A 23,676-nucleotide genomic window follows, 5' to 3' on the forward strand; every position below is an offset into this window, starting at 1 on the left:
ACATATTTTAAATTTAAAAGATTATCCGCCATATATGTTATATAAAACTTATGTTAAACATATAATTTCTTAATATTTAACTATAAATACTTTGACTTTTAAGCCTAAAATAAATGTTATTAACTATACGTGACTAAAGTCTATTTTAATGTAAAATAAATGTTATTAAATTCTAAAATTGTCTTTTTATTCATTTAAATATACCGATAAGTTTCAAATGCAAATGATTTTCAGTTACTATATTATTTAAATTTAGATTGTTTTCAAAAAAATAATATTGTTAAAAAGATTACAAGTAAAATAGTATAACAAACTCGTAATTTAGTCCGTGTAATGTACATGTTAAATGTTTATTATATATAATTAAAAATTAAAATAAGTTATGTATATAAATATGTGTTATTTTTTAATATATAAATTATATACAAAGTTTGAATAAAGTATTTTTAAGTATATAAATTATATTTTAGATTTATGATAAATGATTTCTATTGTAATATAATTATTTTTATTTATTGATAATTTATTTTAAAATATTATAATTTAATTTTTAAATAATTATGATATTAAAAATTGAATCTATAATTTATTATTAATTATAAAATGGATAAACTAGTATTTAAGTCTTATGAAATAGAAATAGTAAGTTTATTTTAACTTATTTTATTCAATAACTCATGTTCTATATCAAATTTCAACGATCCAACTGTTGAATTTAAAGTTCTCATAAATCAAATGTGTAAATTTTTAAAAAATTTAAAAATTATTTGATATTTCTTTTCATTATATATATATATATATATATATATATAAAGATTATTTGTTTTTCCAACTCAATTTCAGACAATCCTCTTATTCTAAAAAAAAATAAATTTTTAATTCATGAAATTCATTATCCTTTTCACTCAAATACCCACTAATCCCTTCTCCCAAATAAAAATACTTTTTTAATTATCCTCCAATCCATCCTTCCCTCAAATACACACTAATAATTCATTTATGCTAAAATGACGAAAAAATAACTCGGTGTTGAGTAGTATTGTAAGTAAAATTAGTTTAAGGTGAGTAAGTTAGGAATACTCTTGCCAGGTGGATTATAAAAAATGCACATCCTGCCCTTTCTTTTTGTAACACAAAGGATTGAAAAAGCAAAGTTCGTTCTCCTTTTTTTTTGTCCTTTTTTGTGGGTTTATATATGGTTGAAGGATGGATAAAATATAAGAAGGTAAAAATAATATTGGTGTCAGATGATGAGACCCCACGAAGAATGCAGATGAATATTGTGAGAGTACTTATGTCCAAGTCCAACCCATTCATGCATCCACCGAATCCGAAGATTCCCAAAGCCATTAATATTGCATTGGATGAGATGAGAGATGAGAGGTGCCCTTGTCGTTGTGGGGCTACACTGCCATGCCATGTTAGTGTTATGACGAATTTTATCATTTTTTTTTCCTTTCTTTTTCACTTCAATCAAATTCATCCTTTTGACCATCGAATAAGACAATAAACATCAATCAGGAATGAAACATAACATTCTATTTCTATTCCTATTCCTATTCATATGCCCTAATTCTCTCCAATATGTTGACATCATAATTCCCCTGGGTTGGCAGATACTCACTTCCAAAGAGTTTGACTTCAAATTATATGGTAGCAGCTATAACATGACAACTCAAAACCACGTCACGCTATTCAGATTTTACAACATTATATCATTTGATTTATTGATGCACTTTTTTTTTTTTTTTCCACAGAGAAAATGAGGATGAAACTTACGACTCCATGCAATTTCCTCAAAATTCCCTATGCCACCCTGTAGTATATTTCATCATTTAACCGTGAATAGATTTATTCCTGTAATTTGATTTTTATTTTTATTTTTCCATGGAGGATTAATTTGACTTTCTATTAACGTTACAGTATTATTATAGCGTAAAATGTCATTGACTCTCTTAAGGACTAATATTTGTCAAAAAAATATAATGCAATCTTGTTTTTAACTACATTTTTTTTTAATCTTAGAATTCAAAGTCAAGATTTTACTAAAAGGATATGAGTGTTTCTGCGCAAACCAACAACTTGTTACAAAATTATAATACATAATTTGTCTATAGTAACAAAAGAGAGCAATTACAATATTACAATATAATATTATTTTAGATGAACAAAAATTCAAGATAATAATGCTATGAAACGGTTAGGTGCTTATACGGTAGGGTGTTTTTTTTTTTTTTTAGATCACGTGTATTTTTTTAAGAGACAATTTTCTTTTCGTTGAGTATTTAATTGAATTGCAAGTAATCGAATTTGAGAATTTGAAGTCTCTTAGATTTGATATTTAAGCAATTGTCATTCAAATACTTTATACTTTATACGATAACATTTTATATAATTACTTATTAGTCAAAATCTTTCATCGATCAAAATCTTTTATAAAATATTTAATTATTTTTAGAATCAAAGATTGTACTCACAAATCAATATAAAACTTTTTAACTTACTTTGTCCTTATATACTTCTTATGAAACTTCTTAAAAGGTTACTAATTCCTAAATTTTTCAAGTTAAACATATTTAACTATAAAGTTTTTAAGTGATGAGTTATCAAAAAATATATTAATGTTGATGGTATATTTTTTTTTATATACTAAGTTAATGATGTAGTTAATACTAATTAATTTTTGTAAGTCACCTTAATTGTATAGTCTCTTGATCCCTTTCATTCCAATGTTTTTGAGATGTTACATAAATTATTATTCAAGAAAGACCAATTCTCAGTGTCTTTCTTTTATTGCTAATATTATTTATTATTTCTACTTAATATACGACATTATTCTTGTTTATATGTCAACAATATCTACATCGATTGTACAATTGATGTAAAATACTTTTTTAACAACATAAAATACCTTCTTTATATTAGTAATCTTGATAATTAGATAAATTTTTAAAATACTTTTATTACTGAAAAATCAAAGAATTAATTACCCAATTTAATGAAAATAGTATTTTTCCCTCAATAATTTTGTGGTAACAAAATTTAGTGGCCATTGTTAAAAAAAGGTTATATATAAATTGCTTCGTTGTTAACTTTATCTTTCTGCAATGCATATATTTTATAAAACAAGTATCAAATATTATTTTTCCAATTGCAATTTTAATAAATATTTTTATAAGGAAATGTTTCTATTTTTATTTTCTTAACTAATGTTTTAAAAACACAAATTGACATTAAAACAATTACAAATTTCGAAAAAGTTAATTACGTTGCATCTGTATAATTTCTCATTGTATTTAAAGCCATGTGTATCCACAGACTATAATAATTTGTATATAAAATTCCTATTTATCTCCCTTGATTAGAAAACGTAGTATGGTTTGAACTTGAATGTATAAAGAACTCTTACTTTTAGGCCCAAGCACATGCCGCATCAAAGTCAATTAGCGAAATCGGTTGAGTGATAACATATTTCAAAACAGTATATTATATTGGACGAAAAGACACTTATTAATTGACTTCATGCAATCTTTCTGAAAAGAGAAGAAAAAATATCTATAATCTTTTATTTGGTCAACTTACCTGAAAATTAATTTTGATAGCGAAAATTGTCGGTTGTGTACAAATGACACGATAAAATGTTGCGAATGTCGTGAAGCTGTATTTCTTTGAAGCTTTTTTGTGCCATTTTTGACTTTATCATCTATCTATGTGCAAATAACAATAATAATAAATGGTTTCCAGGAACCGTCGAAGACGCAGCAAAAGATTGCCATGACGAAATGAAATTAAAACTGCGACCTTCACAATACTTACAAAACACGAATCGTGCCCAGAACTATGGACATTATATTGGCTAAATTTCTCCTAAATATTAAAACATAAATAAAAATTTGTTCACATTATAGCATCTAACCAAAGTTATTATGTGTTACGGTGTTATTATTCTCTAGAGATTTTTCAAAATTTTACCAGAGACATTTTATGCCACTATCAGCCTTTATTTAAAACATTATTTTTTTTTTCTTTTCTAAGTGTGTCGGTGGAACTTACAATACACTAGAATATCTCGTTTATGATGACGTGAAATACTCGAACGGTTCTAGGTCTGAGTTCTAAATACATCAGGGGAATAAACGTAATGAAATATTATCGAGATACAAATGTGCACGTTATAATAAAAAAAATATATAATAAAACCCATAGACAATAGCTAGACAAGAAAAGTGCCTTAACGGTACAACTCAGAATTACAACAGTCACGAATCTAATTCTGAAAATAGTTGTTAGGTATGCATGCAGAATCTTCTGAGGTTTTAGGAAGTAAAAGCAAACATAGGGTCTCCATTTTAATTTTCTTAGCTTTATAAACTCAAAACTTATATCTTCCCCGATATAATATTCCACAGTATTTCGACCGAAAGAGAAATTCTAGCAATGCATTGTTAGTACGTTTACACTGGGGAACTGGAAATGCAGTTTACATTTTTATTTTTAATTTAATTATAATTAGTCTAGAATAATAAATTTTATGCTTAGGTTATATAAATAGCTTCAATTTTTTTCTAACTATAAGATCTGAAATTTAAATGAAGCTACTATATTAAAAGCTTATTTAATATACCAATATATATTAATGAGATTTGATTAAATTGATTTTGTGAAAATAATTGTTCAAATCAATTGAACAAGGATGAGTTAGTTCGAGTTGACTTTTGAGAATTTTTTTGGTCAATTCAAAACAAACAAATTCAACAAAAAAAGTTTGGAATAGTTCACATTGGATCGGTATGTCATATAAAGATGTAAAGTATATAAACATTCATTTAAAATTAAAAAGAGAGAGAAGCGAAAAAAGGAAGAGCTAAGTAAGATGATTTTAAAATTTATTAGGTATATTTTATTGTTTGACTTAATGATGTTTTTAACCCTTTAAATTTAATGTTCATATTTTATTTGTCCTCTCTAAATTTAAAATTTATGTTTTTCATCTTTAAAATATTAAAATTATTATTTTAATTTTTAAATTAATTTTTTTTTAATCTCTTTAATTTTAAAAATATTATTTTAATCACTAATATCATAGTTGTTAATGACAAATTGAGAAATTAAAATAATAATTCTTGACATTTTAAAGACTAAAAACACAAATTTCAATTTCAAGTAGTTAAAATATTTTTTTTTTTATAAAATTTATAAGAACTAAAAGTATAAGTTTTAAATTTACGAGACAAAATTTATATACTTTAAATTTGAGAAACTAAAAAAAACATATTTAATCTTTATTGTTTTTACCAAACTCAATGCGTTTGATTAAGTTCATCAATTCATACACATGCCTATCCATACTGATGGTAACCTCTACCGTTAATCCTTATATGTAAAATTAACAATTTTTTAGGTGTTGGTTAAAAAGTTAATTAATTTGTAATTCTACAAAATTGATATGAAGTTACAATCCTAAAATTACTTTTAAATATACAAATCATAATTTAAAGAATTTTTTTATTTTTTAATTTACTTTTAAACAAAAAAAATCTAATTTTATGTTCAATTTTCCAGACATAAAAAAAATATATAAACTTCCAATACATTAATTAGTGTCAAATATTTAGGGAATGAACTGGTTAAATATAACATGAAACACATTTTTTAAAGCAAAAAGAAGTAAATTTTACTCAAATGTATCGGATAGCAGTGTGTTGCAAATCTTTCTTCCACACTTAAATCTAAAGGTGATAGAAAGGATTTGACAAAACAGGACGGAGATAAAGGCCTTTGCCTTTAAGAGCATTCTGAACAATTCTGATTTACAATTTAGTTTTTGACAAAAAGAAAAGAGACAAAGCATAGCTACTGCTTTAAATTGTTTAAGAAAAAATAAAAGAAGAAGACAATAGATCCCCAAGATCAGTGAATATCTTACTTTTGCAGTTGTTTCTACATTGGTAGTCTCCTTCAAAGGCAAGCAAACTGAAGCGGATTAATGAATCTCGCACGTGTGCTTCACCCCCTCTCTCTTGCTATCCATTTGAATCCGGCCGGCAGGTAAGAACTATAGAAGAAGAGGGCCAGAGAAAATCTTAAAGATATATTTAGTGCATAAAATGTTATTAATTAATGCCCTAAAAATTATATTCAAGGGATTAAAACAGCCAAGGAAGACTACGCAATATAGCCAAATAGTGATGCAACCATTAATTACATGCATGTTTGTAAATCTATGAAACCAATGCATGGCACATAAAGTTTAGCAGCTTTTCATTATCCATTTGCTTAAAAAAGCACTTTGGGACTACCGTCTTGCTAAAGGTAGCTGCTTTTTTTCTTCCTTTATTTTTTTTCCTTCGAACGAGACATGGTGAACTTATTTGAAACAATAAACATTCGTGGCAAATCAAGATAAAACTGTTTTTCATTCTTAGTATTGAAGCTCTCAAGATATAAAACGTGAGAGTGTTGTGATTACTATTTAACGATGCCACAAAAGCAGACCAAACCTATTGCCCGGAATAGGACATATCTTGTATTTATACCAACAAGTTTTTCGGCTGGCATGTCGGCTTCCACAAATTACCTTTCATTAGGTAAAAATCAGCAATCACAAGGAGGCTACTGCAATTATTCCAAAAATAAATGCTAGAATAGCCAACCTGATTGCAAATGCCAAGGACTTGAATTGAGAGATTGCCAAATTCCAGCAACACCCCCAAAGATACCTTAACTTCACAGCATAACATAGGTTTTTTGGAACATTTCCAAACTAGATATGTAAACTTAATTTCTTTTGTTATTCACCATAATATAATGTCTTGACCTGACCACCGATGGAATGACAAATTTAAGCTTTTGATTGGTTTAAGAAAATATTTTTCATTTTTATTTTTACTTTAATTATAAAACTATCATCTTATTTTTAAATTGTTTTATTTAGAAGTTTGTATAAAAGATAGAAATATTAATAAAAAAAATCAATTTAATTATTTTGTAAACAAATTTTTCAAAACTAAAAAATTCAAAAATGACATTACATTTTGTAATGGAAAATAAAACATTAAAAAATATTTTGTTAAAACAAGTAACTCCAATTGGAGTAATTATTTCCATTTCATTTTCCTGCTTCGTCTCTTCATTTTGCATATCAATTCTCATCTATCACTTTCTCTATTTCCTTTTTATCTTTCCTTACTCATCTAGTTATCAACACTCAACATTTTCCACTGTTCAAAGTCCTCATAATCGATGAACCAGATCACACGTCTCTCAGTTTGACAAGACCATTCCCCTAACCAACCCTCTGCTTCCTACCACGAGGACTGATATTTGCTTTCTCCTGCCACCAAACTAGATTGCCCTCGTTATGAAAAGCTAGCTAATAATTACAATCGCACACACAAAAAAGCACAGGAATAATCATTCAAAAACAGATATCACCAAGTAATAGGAAGACCCACGTGAAGGGGCCTACATCAAGAGCCATAATAAATTAACAGGGGACAAAAATGAAAAGTAAAAAAAAAATAAAAATGGGAAACCCACAATGGTAGAAGAGAAACATACCTAGGCTGAAAATTGTTTGATGAAAAAGCATAAAGGCGCAGCGGCAGCAAAATTGGAAATCAACAAGATGGACCAACACTCCTACACTCGTCGTTCTCAGACTGAAGGGGCAGCTGCGACTGCTGGTGCTGGGTTTGTTGCTGCCCTTGCTTTTGCTGCGGAGGGAGTTGAAGAAGCTGAGCCTCAAAGGGAATATGATGAGAATGAGGATGAGGGTCTCCTTGTTGTGGTTGTTGCATGTGATAAGCGTTGTCGAAGTGTCCCAAAGCCAACGAAGGAGACAACTGATCAGCAGAACCAGCAGGTTGGGACACCTGGCTGAACCCACCAGCAGAAGAAGCCGAACCCACATCGAACCCACCACTGAACCGTAGAAACTCCTGCTGCTGTTGGTGCTCGTAGCTTCTAAACATCTCCTGCTGCTCTCTTGCGGCGACAGCCGCAGCCAACTGCTGGGCCTCCAAGATCTGCGACTGCTGCTGCGGCGGCGGAGGCTGGGCGTCGCGGATGATCAACTGGCCTCCGTGAGCGGCGGGAGCGGCCGCCGCCATGTTGGCGTAGAGGGGAGAGGGGAAAGGGTTGTTGGGGTGGTGTTGGAGAATGGGGCCGGGCATGGGCTGAAAGGCTTGTGGGCCAATATAGGTGGCGAGTTCCTTCTTGGCATTGTTGAGTTCCACCTGGATCTGCCGGAGCTTGTGTTGGAGGACGGAGATGAGGCCCACGCAGCCGTAGACGGGGTCCCGGAGACGCGCCTCCGCCTCGTACGCGAGGGACTTTACGGCGTCGTCTCGCTGCGCCGCGCTGAGCTCGTTGAGGAGCTTGGCCACGTTGCTGGCGCCGAAAACCTTGTGCACGTAAGCAAACCTCTGAGGGTTGTCCGGCGGAAAGTACGGCGCGAACACGCACTCTTGCGTGCACTTTCGCCTCAGGAACTTGCACGCCGCGCACGGCGAATTCGATGATGATGACATCTTTTCCGATCCCCCCCCTCTCTCTCTCTCTCTCTTGTCCCTCACACACCAAGGCAACTTCTGCGCTTAATTAAATCATCAAATTCTAATAATCAATTAGATCAAATCTATACTATGGTTTCTCTTTCTTTAAACGACCTCTAATTAGTATCTAGCTTTCACAACCCTTGCAGTACCATGATTTCAATATTCTACAAACAAACAAGAGAGAGAAAGAGTCAAATGGAGATAATAATAATAATTATTATTAAATAATAATAATATCAATAAATAAATCTTGATAGATGTAAATAAATAGAAGGCATGGAAATTGAGGAATCATGGAGAAAAACGAAACGGATGATTCAACGAAGCTTCATGTTCCGATTCGTGATCGTGGATTAAAAAACACAAGAAAATATTTCAAACGAGATATTATTAAACTAATCTAGGTCATTAAAAGCGTCTCCTAAATTAACCGACACGAAAAGGAGTGAAGAAGCGATTCAATCCAAGAAGCAGAAAAGAATCGGAAGCGAAAAAAATCAATAACATTGGCGCAGGAAGAAGAAGAACGTGGAACATCCGAGCAATTTCATTTGATAAAAAAGAAAAAAGCGAAAAAAGAAAGTTGCACCGGTAGATCTGGATAGGGCGTGGTTTGCGTGGCGGTGAAGTTCGAATGTAAGAAGGAGAAATGGAAGTGGTGAGGAGATCCATGAGCGTGTGGTAATCGAAATTGGTGCGATTTTAGAAAGGAAGCGATGAATAGTGAATATATATGTAACAAGAGAGAGAGAGAGAAAGAGAACTTACGGTGCGATGCAAGATAGAATTTGTTTGAGAATAGGGTAGGGAAGCGAAGGAAATAAAGAGAAGAGAGACGGAGTTTATTGTTGTTTGTAGTTTCTTTAGTACTACTGGCACAAGCGCAACAGCTTTCAACACCAGCTACCCTTCCCTTCTTCTTAAATCTATCTTAATAAATCCTATTTCCTTCCACCCTCCTATCCTAGTCCTACCTTTTATTCACACTCACTATCATTATTTTCTTAACTACCTTCTCTTTTTTACTAATATTCTTTTTTTTAATATTTGTTTCACATTTATTATTTCTTAATGGAGATCACTTACTTCTCTCATCACTCCGAGACCACCTTATAATTAATAAACAAAACGGATACTTATCATTATTATTTATTATCCATTCTTCTTAGACCAAATCATTTGTACCACCTTTGCCTCCATCTATTTATATAACCTTAGCTACCTATGCTATTGCTTGTCACCTGTGATGTTTAATTTCTGCCACAATTAATCCTTACGCATGTGTCTCATAAATCTTAAATGACACATGTATAGTATATGCATTTAATTTTCAATTCCCCAATTTCTGAGACTCATTGCATTATTATAACATTATATAAATATATTTACTCCTATACCTGTTTTCTGTGGTATAACAGTTTCTTTCCAGCTCTCCGCGCTTTTTTCTACTTTAGTTTAGAATGTGGAATTGACTATATCATCAATATGGATTATTCAATCTTTTCTTACAAATAATTATTATTTAAGTTTTTAAATCCCCAAGACTTCAAAACAATTAGTTGTTACAAAATAAAAAAAATTTGCTCATTTGTCGCAAAATATTTTCTCAGGAATTAAATCATCTTCTCTATTTTTTTTTAAATTAAAAAAATAAGAATACTCTCTGAAAACAAATCTTTTGTAATGTGTTTAATTAACTGATAAATTAGTTGATAAATATAAAATAATATTACAAACATTTAGTTGTAAAGTATAATTTAATGTAAAAATTAAAAATGTTAAAAGAGGTTTCAAAAAACTAAATAAAATAAAATGTTAGTAGCTTATAAATTAGCTTATTTTCATAAATAAACTGCAAGTAGTACAAAATAAAACTTATATTTTCTAACCAAAAAGAAAATAAAACTTATATTTTGAACAAATTTATTTCAGGTAAACCAATAATTAAGAGATGTTATTACAACTTCAAGCCTGTTTGCATGGTTAAAAACATCATATTGAAATATTTTTTATTTAACATTCATTAAACTATCATGATTTTGTCATAAAAAATTATAATAAATTAAAAAAGAAAGATATTTTATAAATAATGATTAATCTTGACTTTTAAATAATCTGAGACTTTTAAACATATTTAAATTTATAAATTCTTTTTAACAGACTCTTAATTAATAAAATTTTAATGGATGAAAAATGTGTCAAGATGAATGTATTAAAAATATGTTGTTAAACCCTAATAAACTTACATGATCTCTTCTTATGTTCTGTTTGGGTTGGGGAAGAATTAAAGGGAATGAAAAAGAATGAGTGAGAATTAACTTGATAAAAAAAATAAATAAAAAATAATGTAGTGTGAGAAAGAAATTAAAAAAGCATTTGAATGGTAAAAAGAGTGGAGATGGGAAAGGAAAGGTTTGATAGTTAAGTATTGAGATTTGAGATCAGGCTTTTGCTGGGAAACGCAATGATGATTGTATTTTCTTTCTTTATGCACACTGCAGAGTGCAGAGTGCAGAGTGCAGAATGGCTGCAGCACACGTCCGTGTACCGTGCGCGTCAACCCTATTGTCACCGGTCGCTCCCGTACCCCTTGTCTCTACACATAGGGGCAATTTGGTAACGTGGGTTGAGTGTGACCTGGTATTCCCGGTCAAAGTGGATCCCCCGTTCTTGACTTGAGCTCGTCCTGACTACTGCACATGCAGCACAGTCGTTTTGATTGACCTGTTACCAGCTTTTGGTATTTTCACTCATTCATTCACTTTCCTGAAGTGACTAAACCTTAAGCTCCCTCCCCCGCAAATAACTGTTCTCTATCTTCCTCATCCCAGCCGTCACTGCTCACCTTTTTATTTTCTCTCAAACAAAAAACAGCTTACTTTCAATTTCAAACACACTACCTCTAACAAAGGCAAACTATTCCCTAGTTGTTTCTTAAATAAAAAACGAAAACTTGTTACTTCCTGCAACCAAGCCTTCATGTCAAAATTAAATACCATAAGTTTATTTTTTTCGTATTATATAGAATGTGTTTAGTAAAGTTTACTTATAAGTTACCTAAAACCTTATAAACCAGAGAAAAAAAATGATATAAACTTATAAATTAGCCTATTGAATTGAAAGTGTTAAGTAAAATTAGTTGATAAATATAAATGACATAAAATAATTTTCATAATGAAACTAATTAAGAGAATGACATGCTAGACAAAATAGTTTTAAAATTAAAAAAAGCAAAAAAAAAAAAAAAAGAAGAAGAAGAATTCAAGTAAATATGTAAGATAAAAAATAAGAATTTATTTATTATAGTTTAGTTCAATTAACTTACGAAAATAAGTTATAAACTTTTAAAATATTGCAATGTCTTACCAAAAACATTTAGAAGTTTTTCTTTTACTATGTAATCTCTTTAAAAAGTTATATGATTTTTTTTTATATCAATCCACATATTTTTTACATATTGATCATTAGTTAATGTATAATTATATGATATATTTAAATTTGTTTTATTATCAAATAGTAATAAATTTCTCATGAAATACATTAATTATGCATATATGAAGTCTAGACATGGAAATTCTGTCCAAAAACAAATATGCAAATGTGATACTATATAATTCAAATGATTAATATTTAATCCAATTTAAATAGTATTAATTAATTATATATATATATATATACACACAAAAACTAATATTTTAGTATGTGAAATGTATAGATATGTTTATTATATATAATATAATTAAAATTTATAATAAAGAATATATTGAATATATAAATTATATTTAAAATTAGTACACATAAATATTTTTAAATATATAAATTATATTTTAAATCTATGGTAAATAATTTATATTATAAAAAATAGTTATTGATTTTTTTTGTTGGTATATATTGATAACTTATTTTGAAATATTTATATTTAATTCATAAATAATTATGATAAAAAAAAAAATTAGATAAGAAATTAAATAAAAATTTACAAACTCTTTTATTGAAAAAAAAAACTTTTAAAATATCTCATGCAATATAGAAGTTTGTATAGTATATATGAATTGATGTGAGAGGAACAAATGACTCAAAAAAAATTATTAATAAAATTATTTTTTTAATAATTCATAATGTATATTTAATTTTAATGATTCAATCGTTAAATTAAAATTTTTTATTTATATATAATTTATTACAAATAGCTCTTAAAATTTAAAGACTTTAATTGTATATTAAGAATTTTAAACTTAATAATTTGATCGTTAAAATTTAATATAATAATAAATTACTGAGTAATATAATTTTATAATTTTTTTTTATCTTTATATATATATATATAATGCTTTAAATGAAACTTCAACGTCATGCAAACTTGTGCGTGTATATGTATGCAACTAGCATTATTTGAATTGCACTTTATTTCGTACCTCCACTTGTTCAAACTATTCATTCTTTAAGATAACGTAGACATAAGAAATATTAATTGCATACATTTGAAGCAAATCAATATGATAAAAAAAAACATTTTTACTTTTATTATAAAAATGAGTGATAGTTGTGAAATCATTAATTACGTACTTGGAGACAGATTTTACTTGATTAAGATTGCTTTTCATAAAAAAACATATATGATTTCTTACTAAAAAAATTAATTAAGTACGGAATTGTGTGCTATATTAATTAACAAAAACAGAAAAAAAAATGTTCTTCTAGTTTCTAAAATGATAAATTTTTTGAATTAAGTTAAAACACACAAAATAATTAAAGATTAAAAATAAAAGGGGTAAATTAAAAAATAAATGAGGGAAAGTTCTCCTTACTAAATGAGCAAATTCATATACTCGTATGCATAAAAAAGAGAACTGGTAGTAATTTATTATTTATTTTATATTTAAATAATTTTTTAACCTCCATAAAATGAGAATATTTTGATTTTAATTCTTATAATTCTTTTTTTTTTAATATTTTTATCCCTCTAAAACTTGAATTTTTTATTTTTAATTTTTACTATTATTTTGTCATTTTTAATTACTCATGTGTTCACTATATATGTAGCAATTTCAAGTAATATTCATAGTTATTTACGATACTTTATATATATATACATGTGACACTTATAAATTATTTTATAAAATCTTAAAGTAAGTGTTATATATATACCTTATAATGGTTATTAGGGAAAAAAAACAATGACTTTAAATTTTAAAGAATAAAAATAAAATAAAAAGTATTTTACAAGAACTAAAATCATAATTAATTACTTATTTTTTATGGGTCAAAAATAATATTTATAAATTTTAAAATGATAAAAAAAATAAAATTAAAAAATTTACAGGATCTCAAATCAAAACTCATTCATTTTATAAGGACAAAATATATTTAAATCTTTATTTTATTAGTAAAAATTATAATAACAACAATAAGATTCAAATTTATATAAAAATAATAATAATTTCACCTAGAATAAGCAAGTTGGTTAACTTTATTTAATTTTTATACAATATTTTTTTATGATATTATAAATTTTTTTTATAATACTCTTATTTATTATCTTAATTTTCATAATTCATATAAAAGTATAGTACTTTTTTATGATATTATAATTGTTTTTTTAGATAGTGCTCCTATTTACATTTATTATGTTAGAGATTTTTTTAAACAAAAATATTAAATGAAGTTGAATAAATTGAAATTTATTTATATTTTAATAAAAAGTTAAGTATTTTTAATATACAAAATTAAAAGAAATAAATTTGTTGACTTTTATAATAATAATTTTAAAACTTAATAAATATTAATAATTTTTTATTATTTGCCAACGAAAAGATCAATACTTAGTCATTAAACCTTTTAAAGAAAATCCTCCCTTCTCTTCTATTTTATTTTCGATAAACATTTTTTTAGTGTATTTTTTATTTGCTCGACTATTTTTTTAACCATGTGAAGATAGAATTTACACTTATTTATTTATTTAGAAAGTATAAATTAGTAAGTTATATTTGTGTATAATTTAATATATATATATATATATATATATATATATTTGTAGTTAAACTTATTAATATACTCTTTTTGAAAAATAAGTAAGTACATGTTAACAAATTTTACAAATGTTTATTAATTTTCATCTACTTATTTTTTTTAAGCAAGTTATATCAAAATGAATTTTAAAAAATAAATATAAATATATTTTTCTAATTTATTTATTTTAAAAAATAAGTAAGTGTAAATTAACATTTATTTAAATTTTTTTTGAAAGTTAGAACATTGTTAAAAATTGAGTAAGATTTAAAAATATTTATTATGCGTATTAAATACCGCTTACTTAGTTTTTTAAATGCATATGATATGATTACGAAACTACCTAGTTATCTTAATTTGGTGACAAAGGAGGCTTTTATTTAATGTTTCTCTTTAGCTTTCCCAGGCTTGAAGTTTCAATCTTGTGGTTATACGTCAGGGCCTGCGCGATCCCATATAGTGGTGAAATCATGCCACGTGCAACTTACTTTATAATATCACTGCTTGCTTGCACCTACCCAACCCATGTATATATTACTCGTATCAAAATTCATTGTCTTAAAAACACTGCAATTTCAATAGTAACGTAATTTATGATTATGCATTGAAATTCACGCGTAGTAGAGTCAAATGACAAATCCATCCTATACTATAATTTCAAAACTCACATTACCTTCTTCAGCTTCCCTCGTAAATCGCAATACATAACCCTTCCTAATTGTCATCCACCCATCGTTTTTGCATTACTTGTACATAAAGTTTTCGTTCAATGGTTTTTTTCTTCTTTATTTGATACGGTATTGTTTATTTATTTCACATCTACGTTTACTGTGTCGCTTTGCATGTTTTTAGAGAAGAAAGTTAAGGAAAAGATGAGCACTAAGTGAAAGGAAATTAAATATGTATAAATAAGGATTTTTTTTTCTTTTAACTATAATTCATATTTCCTCGTTTTAAAAAAACTAATTCATATTTTTTTAGTTTACAAAAATTGAAAATTGTGTCTAGATTTATGATTGATCAAGATTTTTTTATTAAGTCTACAACTTACATTGACTCTTTAATTGGATAGGAGTTTGTTAAACGTGTTTGGACTCTAATTCTATATCTTAGAGAGCTATCTATTGTCTAAATCTATAGTTGATTGAGGCACCTCAGGAAGTTGTTGAGCCTCTTTGCGCTTCAATATTTGAGCTTAAAAGTATAAGAAATAATAACTAAATTTTGTACATATAACACAAGACAGATTTTTTTAGATGTTTAAAGTGAGTTTTGAGAATTGAAGTTAATATTATATTAAATATAAATAGCCTTATATATATTTTTGACATTTATAAATCTGAAATTATATTTATACATAACAGTAATATGCAGATGGTAATTATAGAAGAGAAAGAGAAAAAGGTTAGGTGAAAGATAGATCACAGGGGGGCAAAAGAGTGGGAGAATGATGGTGGTGAGTCACAGTGAGTGCAGAGTGTGCAGTGACTCAGTGTGTTGGTGAGCAATTGCGTACAGAGGGACTCTTCTCATTAATGTATTCCCTCTGCCTCTTCCTGTGGTACAATTTTTGTTTGAGTTGGGTTGCAATGCAATTGCCAATTGGGATCATTGTCTTTTCATCTTTTCCTTTATTCCTTCTCTTTCAAAACCCCCCAATCCCATTATCAACCATCTTTTATCTGCCCCACAATAATAGGGAACCTCACTCTAACCATGCCCCTAGCATACCTGATACCTTCATTATTCCACGCCATCTCAACCAATGTCAACAACTAAATGGCCTAAATGGCCTTACTACATCTGATACCTTTCTACTTTTTACCTTAAGCTTATGTCAATTTTTTTTATTATTATATACAATGACATATTGAAATTTGTGTCAATGTAGAAACTTATATATGTTAAATATTAATGAGACAGTTTTTTCATTCATACTAATTTTATTTAACTTAAATAGTATTGTTTATAGTAAAAAATACTTATGATATAAGAAGTTTTCAATAAGATTAGTTTATAAGATGATTGAAAGTGTATAAACTATATTTTATAAATAAGGACGTTGGGAGTTTAGAAGTTAATCATTACTAATTAAATAGAAAGTGTTTGGTAAAAATTAACTAATAAACTAACTAATTAATATAGTATGTAGGGAAAAAAAAGTTTCCAAATTAAAAAGGTAAAGAAGAATTTCAACTAAATTAATAAAGATAAACAAATTTAAAAACTTATAAATTATAAGTTACTTTAATTAAATTATAGAAGTAAATTGTAGGCTCTTAAAATAAACTCTCATAATAAATAATTTTATTTTGGTCAAACTAACATATAAGTTTATCAAATGAACTTACAAGTTCCTTAAATGTATTGACAAACATGCTCATAATTTTTTTAAAAAGAAAATATGTCAAAATTACTAAAATAGATATTCACAATCTCACACTCTGTTTAAGGGGTCTATTTAAAGTGTATTTGAAGTGAAGGGATGAATTAATAGAAAATTGATATAATAAAAAACAGTATTGTTTGGTGAAATGATTTTATAAAAAAATTGTGTGAAATTTAATGTGAGTCTCACCTTGCAAATTACCCTCTCCAAAGGATATATTTTTGGAGAATTAGAATTTGGTTAATGAGAATAATAAATGTAACCCTCGCCATATTTGAATATATAAGAATGATAATACATTATGCTCTTGCAGTAGAACAAGAACGGACAATTACCATATTCAAATAAGCCATCGAGCTGATGTAATATAAAAGTGGAAATTTATAGTAATTTGTTATATAAAGTAGCATAATCGATTATGTTGTTATATTATCTTAAAAAAATAAAAATTTACTTAGATAAATAAATATAAAAAAAGAAATAAAATGATAATTATATATATTATTTATTTAAAGTAAAATTTTAATTATATAAAATATAATTTTAAAATATCAATTTTTATTTATTTTTTAATTAAATTTAATTTATTAAACAATTACAAACTTCATATATTCTATTTTATTTTCTATCAAATCAATTATTATATATTCTCTTTTATTCTTTTCAATTTTTCTTCCTCCTTCAAACGGAGCATAAATAAGTTAAGTTTAATATTTAATATGGTTGTTGTTATTATATGTGTATTGATTAAAAAAAATAAAATTTATATCTAATTCAAAAATGTAAATTTGTATCGGTTTGAATGGTTCGAATTTATGGTAAAATTAAAATTTGAAGCCACCATATTAGATAGAGTTGGCTTGATGTTTATTTTTTTTTCTTCTGAAAACAAATAAAATAAATTTGGTTAACGTTAATGAATTGGTTTGGTTTGAGTAATTGAATTTTGAATATGTAATTGAAAAATTATTATATTGTTTTTAATTTTTATTTTTACTTGTGATATATTTATATAAAATTTTAATTTTATAATAATACAAGTTATATATATTTTGTAACCCTTTATTTTTAGTTGACGCGGTATGTGAGCAAGTTGAAGTATACCAACTACAATTGACTACCGTTGATTTGTATGTTGGCAAAGTTGAAGCATACATGTATGAAATGAACAAATTAGAGTAATGTATAGGGTTAGAGGACCAAAATACCTAACTACATACTAGAAGTGTATAGTATTTTGAGAGTAGTTAGTGTGTTAATTCCATAGGTGACTTAGATATGCAAGCTAATGTCATGGTATGTTCACATCGAAGTTGTTCTACTTTGACAAGAATACAAGATTACCAAAGTTTAAATGAGAAAATCTGAAAAAAATTATGTTGTTATGGACTTTTATCCAAATTAGTTGTTAATTTAGTTGGGTTGAAAATATTAGATTGTTAGTTCAGTGAGATCAAACTACTTAGACTGCTTATCTATGTTGTATGAGATCTTTATAATTGAATATGTGACGACACATGTAATTGTATGTTGTGCATATGCCATATGGTGGGTTGCTCAAGTTGATTGATGAGTTGTGCTATTATATGTCATGTTGATAATGTTGTTAAGGAGTTGGTATAGTTAATGAGGTGTATAAAATTTTGTTGAGTTGTTTATATTAGTAGTGTAGCAATTCCTACTTCTATACAATTTATGTTGATTATTTCAAACATTAGTTTGCTCTTATATGTTTTTATATGGTTGGATTACGATCATTATACAAAGTAAGAATAAGTTACTGATGAAGTTCTTTTGGACATGTTGGTGATGATAGTGTTTGATCTTTTTTATGCTACTTTAGTGTAGTTGGACTAGTGATATATAGTGGATTTGATTAGGAAGAATGATTATTATTTAGTACTTGAATTTTTGAATACATTTATGTACTTATATAGAAATTTTATTACTTTATTGTTGCTTAAATTTTTACATGTATATATTATAGTATCTATTTCTAGAAATGGGTTGTATAATAATTCTAAATAATTAGTTGTGAATATATTTCTTCACTACTAATAGTTGCACCGTCTAAATATAGTGACTTTATGGGTTGTCATAATATACGTCCACATGTATAATTATATGCACACATCATAAAATTGAAAGAAAATTAAACTTAAAAATTAATGTTCTCATGAAAAAATGTTTGATGCTTAAAATAAATAAATTAGTTAATTTAAATACAAAAATAAATTATTTTCTTCAAAAATAAGTCATGATAGATGATAAAATGAACTTAATAAGTGCATATCATGCCATAGTTATTTAATAACGTCAGAAAGTCAATTAATAGATGACAAAGTATATGAAAATTTAAAAATTATTTCATAAAACTTGTAAAAAGAAGTAGAAAAAAATGTAATTAAGTAGATGTGATGTGATGCGATGATTTTGTTGTTGCATGAGATTGAGAATTGAGCAGGTGACCCTGCAGCAACATTCACTCGCATGACAGCTCTGGGTTTTGTCTCATATGACTCAATTATTAATTTGCAAACTTGAATTCTCTTATTCTTCTTCTCCTTGTCATTTGCTTTTAGCTAATGCTTTTTGTCGCTGTTGACTTATAAATGAGGAAGAGGAGAACTGGGGAGTCCATCACGTGCATGGATTTGACATGATGGAATGAATACCGATGAAACTTTATTGTCATTATTACTATTAAATGGATGACATGAATATTCTGATGCCATCAATAACGTCCCCTGGTCTTCTCTGATCTCTTGTCTCATTTTACCACCTTTTTGTCCTCTCCTCTCACCCACTCATTCACACTCTTTACTTTTCTTAGTTTTCTATCTGGAAAGGAAAGCTTAACATTGTCTTTCAAGGTCATAACATTGATTCTGTGAAGTTAATTTTGGTGAAATTCATTTTGATGCAGTATAATTTATGTTTGTATGTTTTTTTATTACAAAACAAGTCAGTAATAAAATTAAGTATAATCTTTTGACTCAATGTAAAAATTATTTTAATTTAAAATCAATTTTAGACTAGTAGTCCAATCAAATATATAAAAACTTAATTAAAATCAGGTTAACAGATATTTTAACTTGATTTTATAAAATCTAATCTCACACCAAACACACACTTTATCTACTTTAAGATCAATTTAATTTAATTGCACCATGACGTTAGTGACCTCTTATTTTAAATGATTTATCAATTTAAAAATCAAGAAATAGTTATGATTTGTTTCCAGAGTTGTGAGTTATTTTTTTTCTTGATAATTAACACTATGAGCATCTTAATTCTAAAGTTTGTAATCAATTTAATGTTTTCTTTAACCACTTTCTTCATTGGAGATAATAATTATAGGAAAAGATACAAACATTATTTTGATATGTAAAAGTTCACTTTACTATATAGTCAAGATTAAGGATAATTTCTTTAATGTACCGAAAATTCATTTTTAAGAACAAACTCTTGATGACCTAATAAGTATTAAAATCGATAATTTTTTGAACACAGTGATCCTAACAACACTAGTAAAATTACAGTTAAAATATTGATACTAAAAGGAGAGTCTAGGTTACTCTTGTCCCTTAACCTCAACTTATAACCTCTTTTAATATATTTAAAAGTCTGACATTATTTAGAAGTTGAGGTCCAAGATAATTTATAAATATCTTTTGTTCTTAACTTATTGAGATGTCTTTTCAAGCATAAAATCACAATAATTTAATAAACATCAAAGTAGACAATATTTTGAACGCGATAACTCTAACGATACTAACAAATTTACGGTCAAAACATTATATAATCATTGAATTACAAGGGAACGAGAGAGGGGTTGGGAGTTTGTTCAGATTATAAAAGTAAGCTTGCAATATTATTGAAGTTTTTTTTATCAAAATTTTTAGTGAAGGCAATAATATTTAAATTAAAAATATTTGTTTATACTACTACACTTTTTATTATTAAGTCGGGTTTCTTATAATGATATTGAATGTTAAACTGTCGGTAAATTTATCACACATTACTAACAGAATTGTGATGATTTTGCATTACTAAAAATTTCAAAAGGTCACCGTGAATAGCTCACTATAATGAATTTCTGTAGTGTTATACTTTATAAAAGCATATTTTTGAAACATGTGATTAGAGTACGATGAATTTGGGAAAGAACTTCACTAATAGTACACGCCACTTATTGGAAAGAGAGAACAACCAATGCCAGCAAGACGTTTAAAGTTGAATAACATGTTGGCAATGGCGAGCAATTTTTGTCCCACAAAGCTAAAATGTTTGGCAGAATTACTCTCCTTTCTTGAGGTTGCTTGCAATCATCTAAAAGTTGTACCTCCAAGAAGCGACAATTCTTTTATGAGCACCCCGAAGGATCGTTGATTTTGAGCCTTTATGTTTAATTCTACTACAAAGGGAACAAGTTTTTGGCAACAGTTGAATCATATCGGAGAACTCGTTATTTTATGCAATTAATTATTGCTAGCATTTTGGAAAGCCAGTAAGATTTCGCATTGAAAGTAATATATTTTTATTTTATTTCAGTTCTTTTAAAATAAAAAAATTGAATCCTTAAAAAATCGATTTCAAATTTGAGTTTTGTGGTTAGAAAAGATAATCAATTATTCTTTGTATTCTATATTATGAAATATTTTTAATCAAACAATACAAACAAATATAAGTAGTTATGTTAGTTAATTTTATTAAATTTATAGAATACAATTGTAACTTACTAATTTTACCATCATAAAATTTTCATGAGAGATGTACAAATTATTAGTATCAATAAAAATGATAAATAATAATGGAAGAGTGTTTAAGAGGTGAAAGAGAAACATATATTCTCACAACCTTAAATATGAGTATAAAATGAAAACTAAAATTAATGCTTTGCATAAATTGTAAAGCTTTTAATAAATTGAACTATCAACTTCTTCTAAATTATATATGCCTTATAATCAGGACTAGATAGAGTACAAACTTGCAATTAATTTCTTAACAGAGATTAATGATTGATAAAATTGATTAATATTTTATGCCAAATAATATTATTTAAAAAAATCAAAAAATTGTAGTTTAAGCATTGTAATTGAGAAAGTATTTTATTATGTTTTTGTAATTAAAAAAATAAGATTAAATTGTTGTCATAAATTAAGTACATTCCAAAACTTACTGATATTAGTTAAAAATAGTTTATGAAAACATAAGCTATCTTCTTAAAATCTTCAAAACACTTATACAAACCTTCTTGTCAAAAGATAAACTCAAATAACTTACAAATAAATTCTTTCAAACATTAATACAATCGGCTAATTTATGAATCATTATATATAGTTTACTGTCCATTGATTTATTTAACTATTTACGTAATACATTTAGCTAATAACGTAAATAAAAAAAAAATAGAAACAAAACCAATTATTTTTAACGTCTCGAAAATATGTCCAATATTTATAAATTTTAAAACTCAGATGCAAGAATTTCACGTCAGTGCTAATTTATTCATCAAGGTGTGTTTGTTAAAATAATTTCATTATATACATATTAAGTAATTGATAGGGTGTATAATTGTTTTATTTTATACTTTTTATTCATTCTGTATATACATAATTTTTTAAAAAGTCCTCTTTAAAAATAAAATATAAAAAAATAATTTAGTTGAAAAAATGTTTCTCTAATTGAAAAACACGAAAAACTTTCCAACAAATACACAGCACGTAGCGTGGAAAAGGGTGGTAGCTAAAAAATGGATGGCCCCGAAAGGTATTTGGGTTGAAAAGCGACTGCAACTTAAAAAACAGAAAAGCGATTGTTAACTTATTAGAGTAAAAAGAGCAATCGGGTTTTAAGAGGGTGAGCTTTCACAGTCATTGTCAAAATGATTCCACCTTCAAAAGTACAAATTAATGCACACACATGAATAAGATGGCTAAACATAAAGCCTTGGGTGTAAATTGTTATTAGGACAAAACTAAGGTGTAATATTAATTAGAAATAAAGTGGGATTAGAATTGGAGCTTCATTTAAATAATAACCATCCATATTTAATGTAGATATTCATAATATATTATAAATATTATTAAAATAGAACTTCCATTTTGATTAAAAAATAAAATCAAGAATTTTGTACTTAAATTTTGTTCATATTATTATTGTATTTTATCATAAAAAATTAGACAAATTACGTAGTTTTTTTTTAAATCAAAACTATTATTTCTAATTTTTTAACTCTTTATCTTTCTTGATAAGATAGAAGTTGAGAATAAATAAATAAATAAAAATTATTTGATAGATTGTTTAGTAGAATTTTTTTAGTAATCAAATGACATATGAAGGATGATACTTCTATGACTAGTGGGTAGAAAGTTAATAATATGTTAGAAATTCTAAGACCAAACATCACTATCCATTAGTTGAAATTTAAAATTATCTAATTTGACTCAATTTTACTTACCAAACATTATATATATAAATATAATATAAGTGTACTTAATTTTTATAAAAAATTCCTCTCAAAACTAGTTAATTATATATATATATGATATTTATTTATTTATTTTTAATTATTATAATAAAAATATTTATTTAATTTTTATATTAAATAAATTTCACTTTATTTCTCTTTTATTCACTTGTTTGATTTTCTCTTTCACTCTATTTTTCTCATTTTCTTTTTCTCTATCAAATATATTTTATAGTGTATTTCCTCGA

The 23,676-nt window shown here is 26.8% G+C and overlaps 1 protein-coding gene across 2 annotated transcripts; it reads right to left on the reverse strand.

Moving 5' to 3' along the window:
* Window positions 1-5,765: 5,765 nt before the first annotated feature.
* On the reverse strand, window positions 5,766-9,649 carry LOC109800770 (LOB domain-containing protein 10). Of its 2 annotated transcripts, none has more exons than XM_029271754.2 (3): window positions 9,327-9,649; window positions 7,561-8,722; window positions 5,766-6,055 (listed from the first exon to the last, which is right to left on the reverse strand). In XM_029271754.2, exon 2 carries the CDS (start codon window positions 8,529-8,531, stop codon window positions 7,620-7,622), a length of 912 nt encoding a protein of 303 aa, XP_029127587.1. In that variant the 5' UTR covers window positions 8,532-8,722; window positions 9,327-9,649; the 3' UTR covers window positions 5,766-6,055; window positions 7,561-7,619. The 2 variants fall into 2 exon arrangements, with proteins under 2 accessions (XP_029127587.1, XP_082922293.1); XM_083066167.1 differs by lacking the exon at window positions 9,327-9,649 and adding an exon at window positions 9,148-9,294.
* Between the last annotated feature and the right edge of the window lie 14,027 nt (window positions 9,650-23,676).

This window comes from Cajanus cajan, chromosome 11 (genome assembly GCF_000230855.2).
Source record: "Cajanus cajan strain Asha chromosome 11, NIPB_CcT2T_4, whole genome shotgun sequence".
In the NCBI taxonomy this organism is placed as follows: domain Eukaryota; kingdom Viridiplantae; phylum Streptophyta; class Magnoliopsida; order Fabales; family Fabaceae; genus Cajanus; species Cajanus cajan.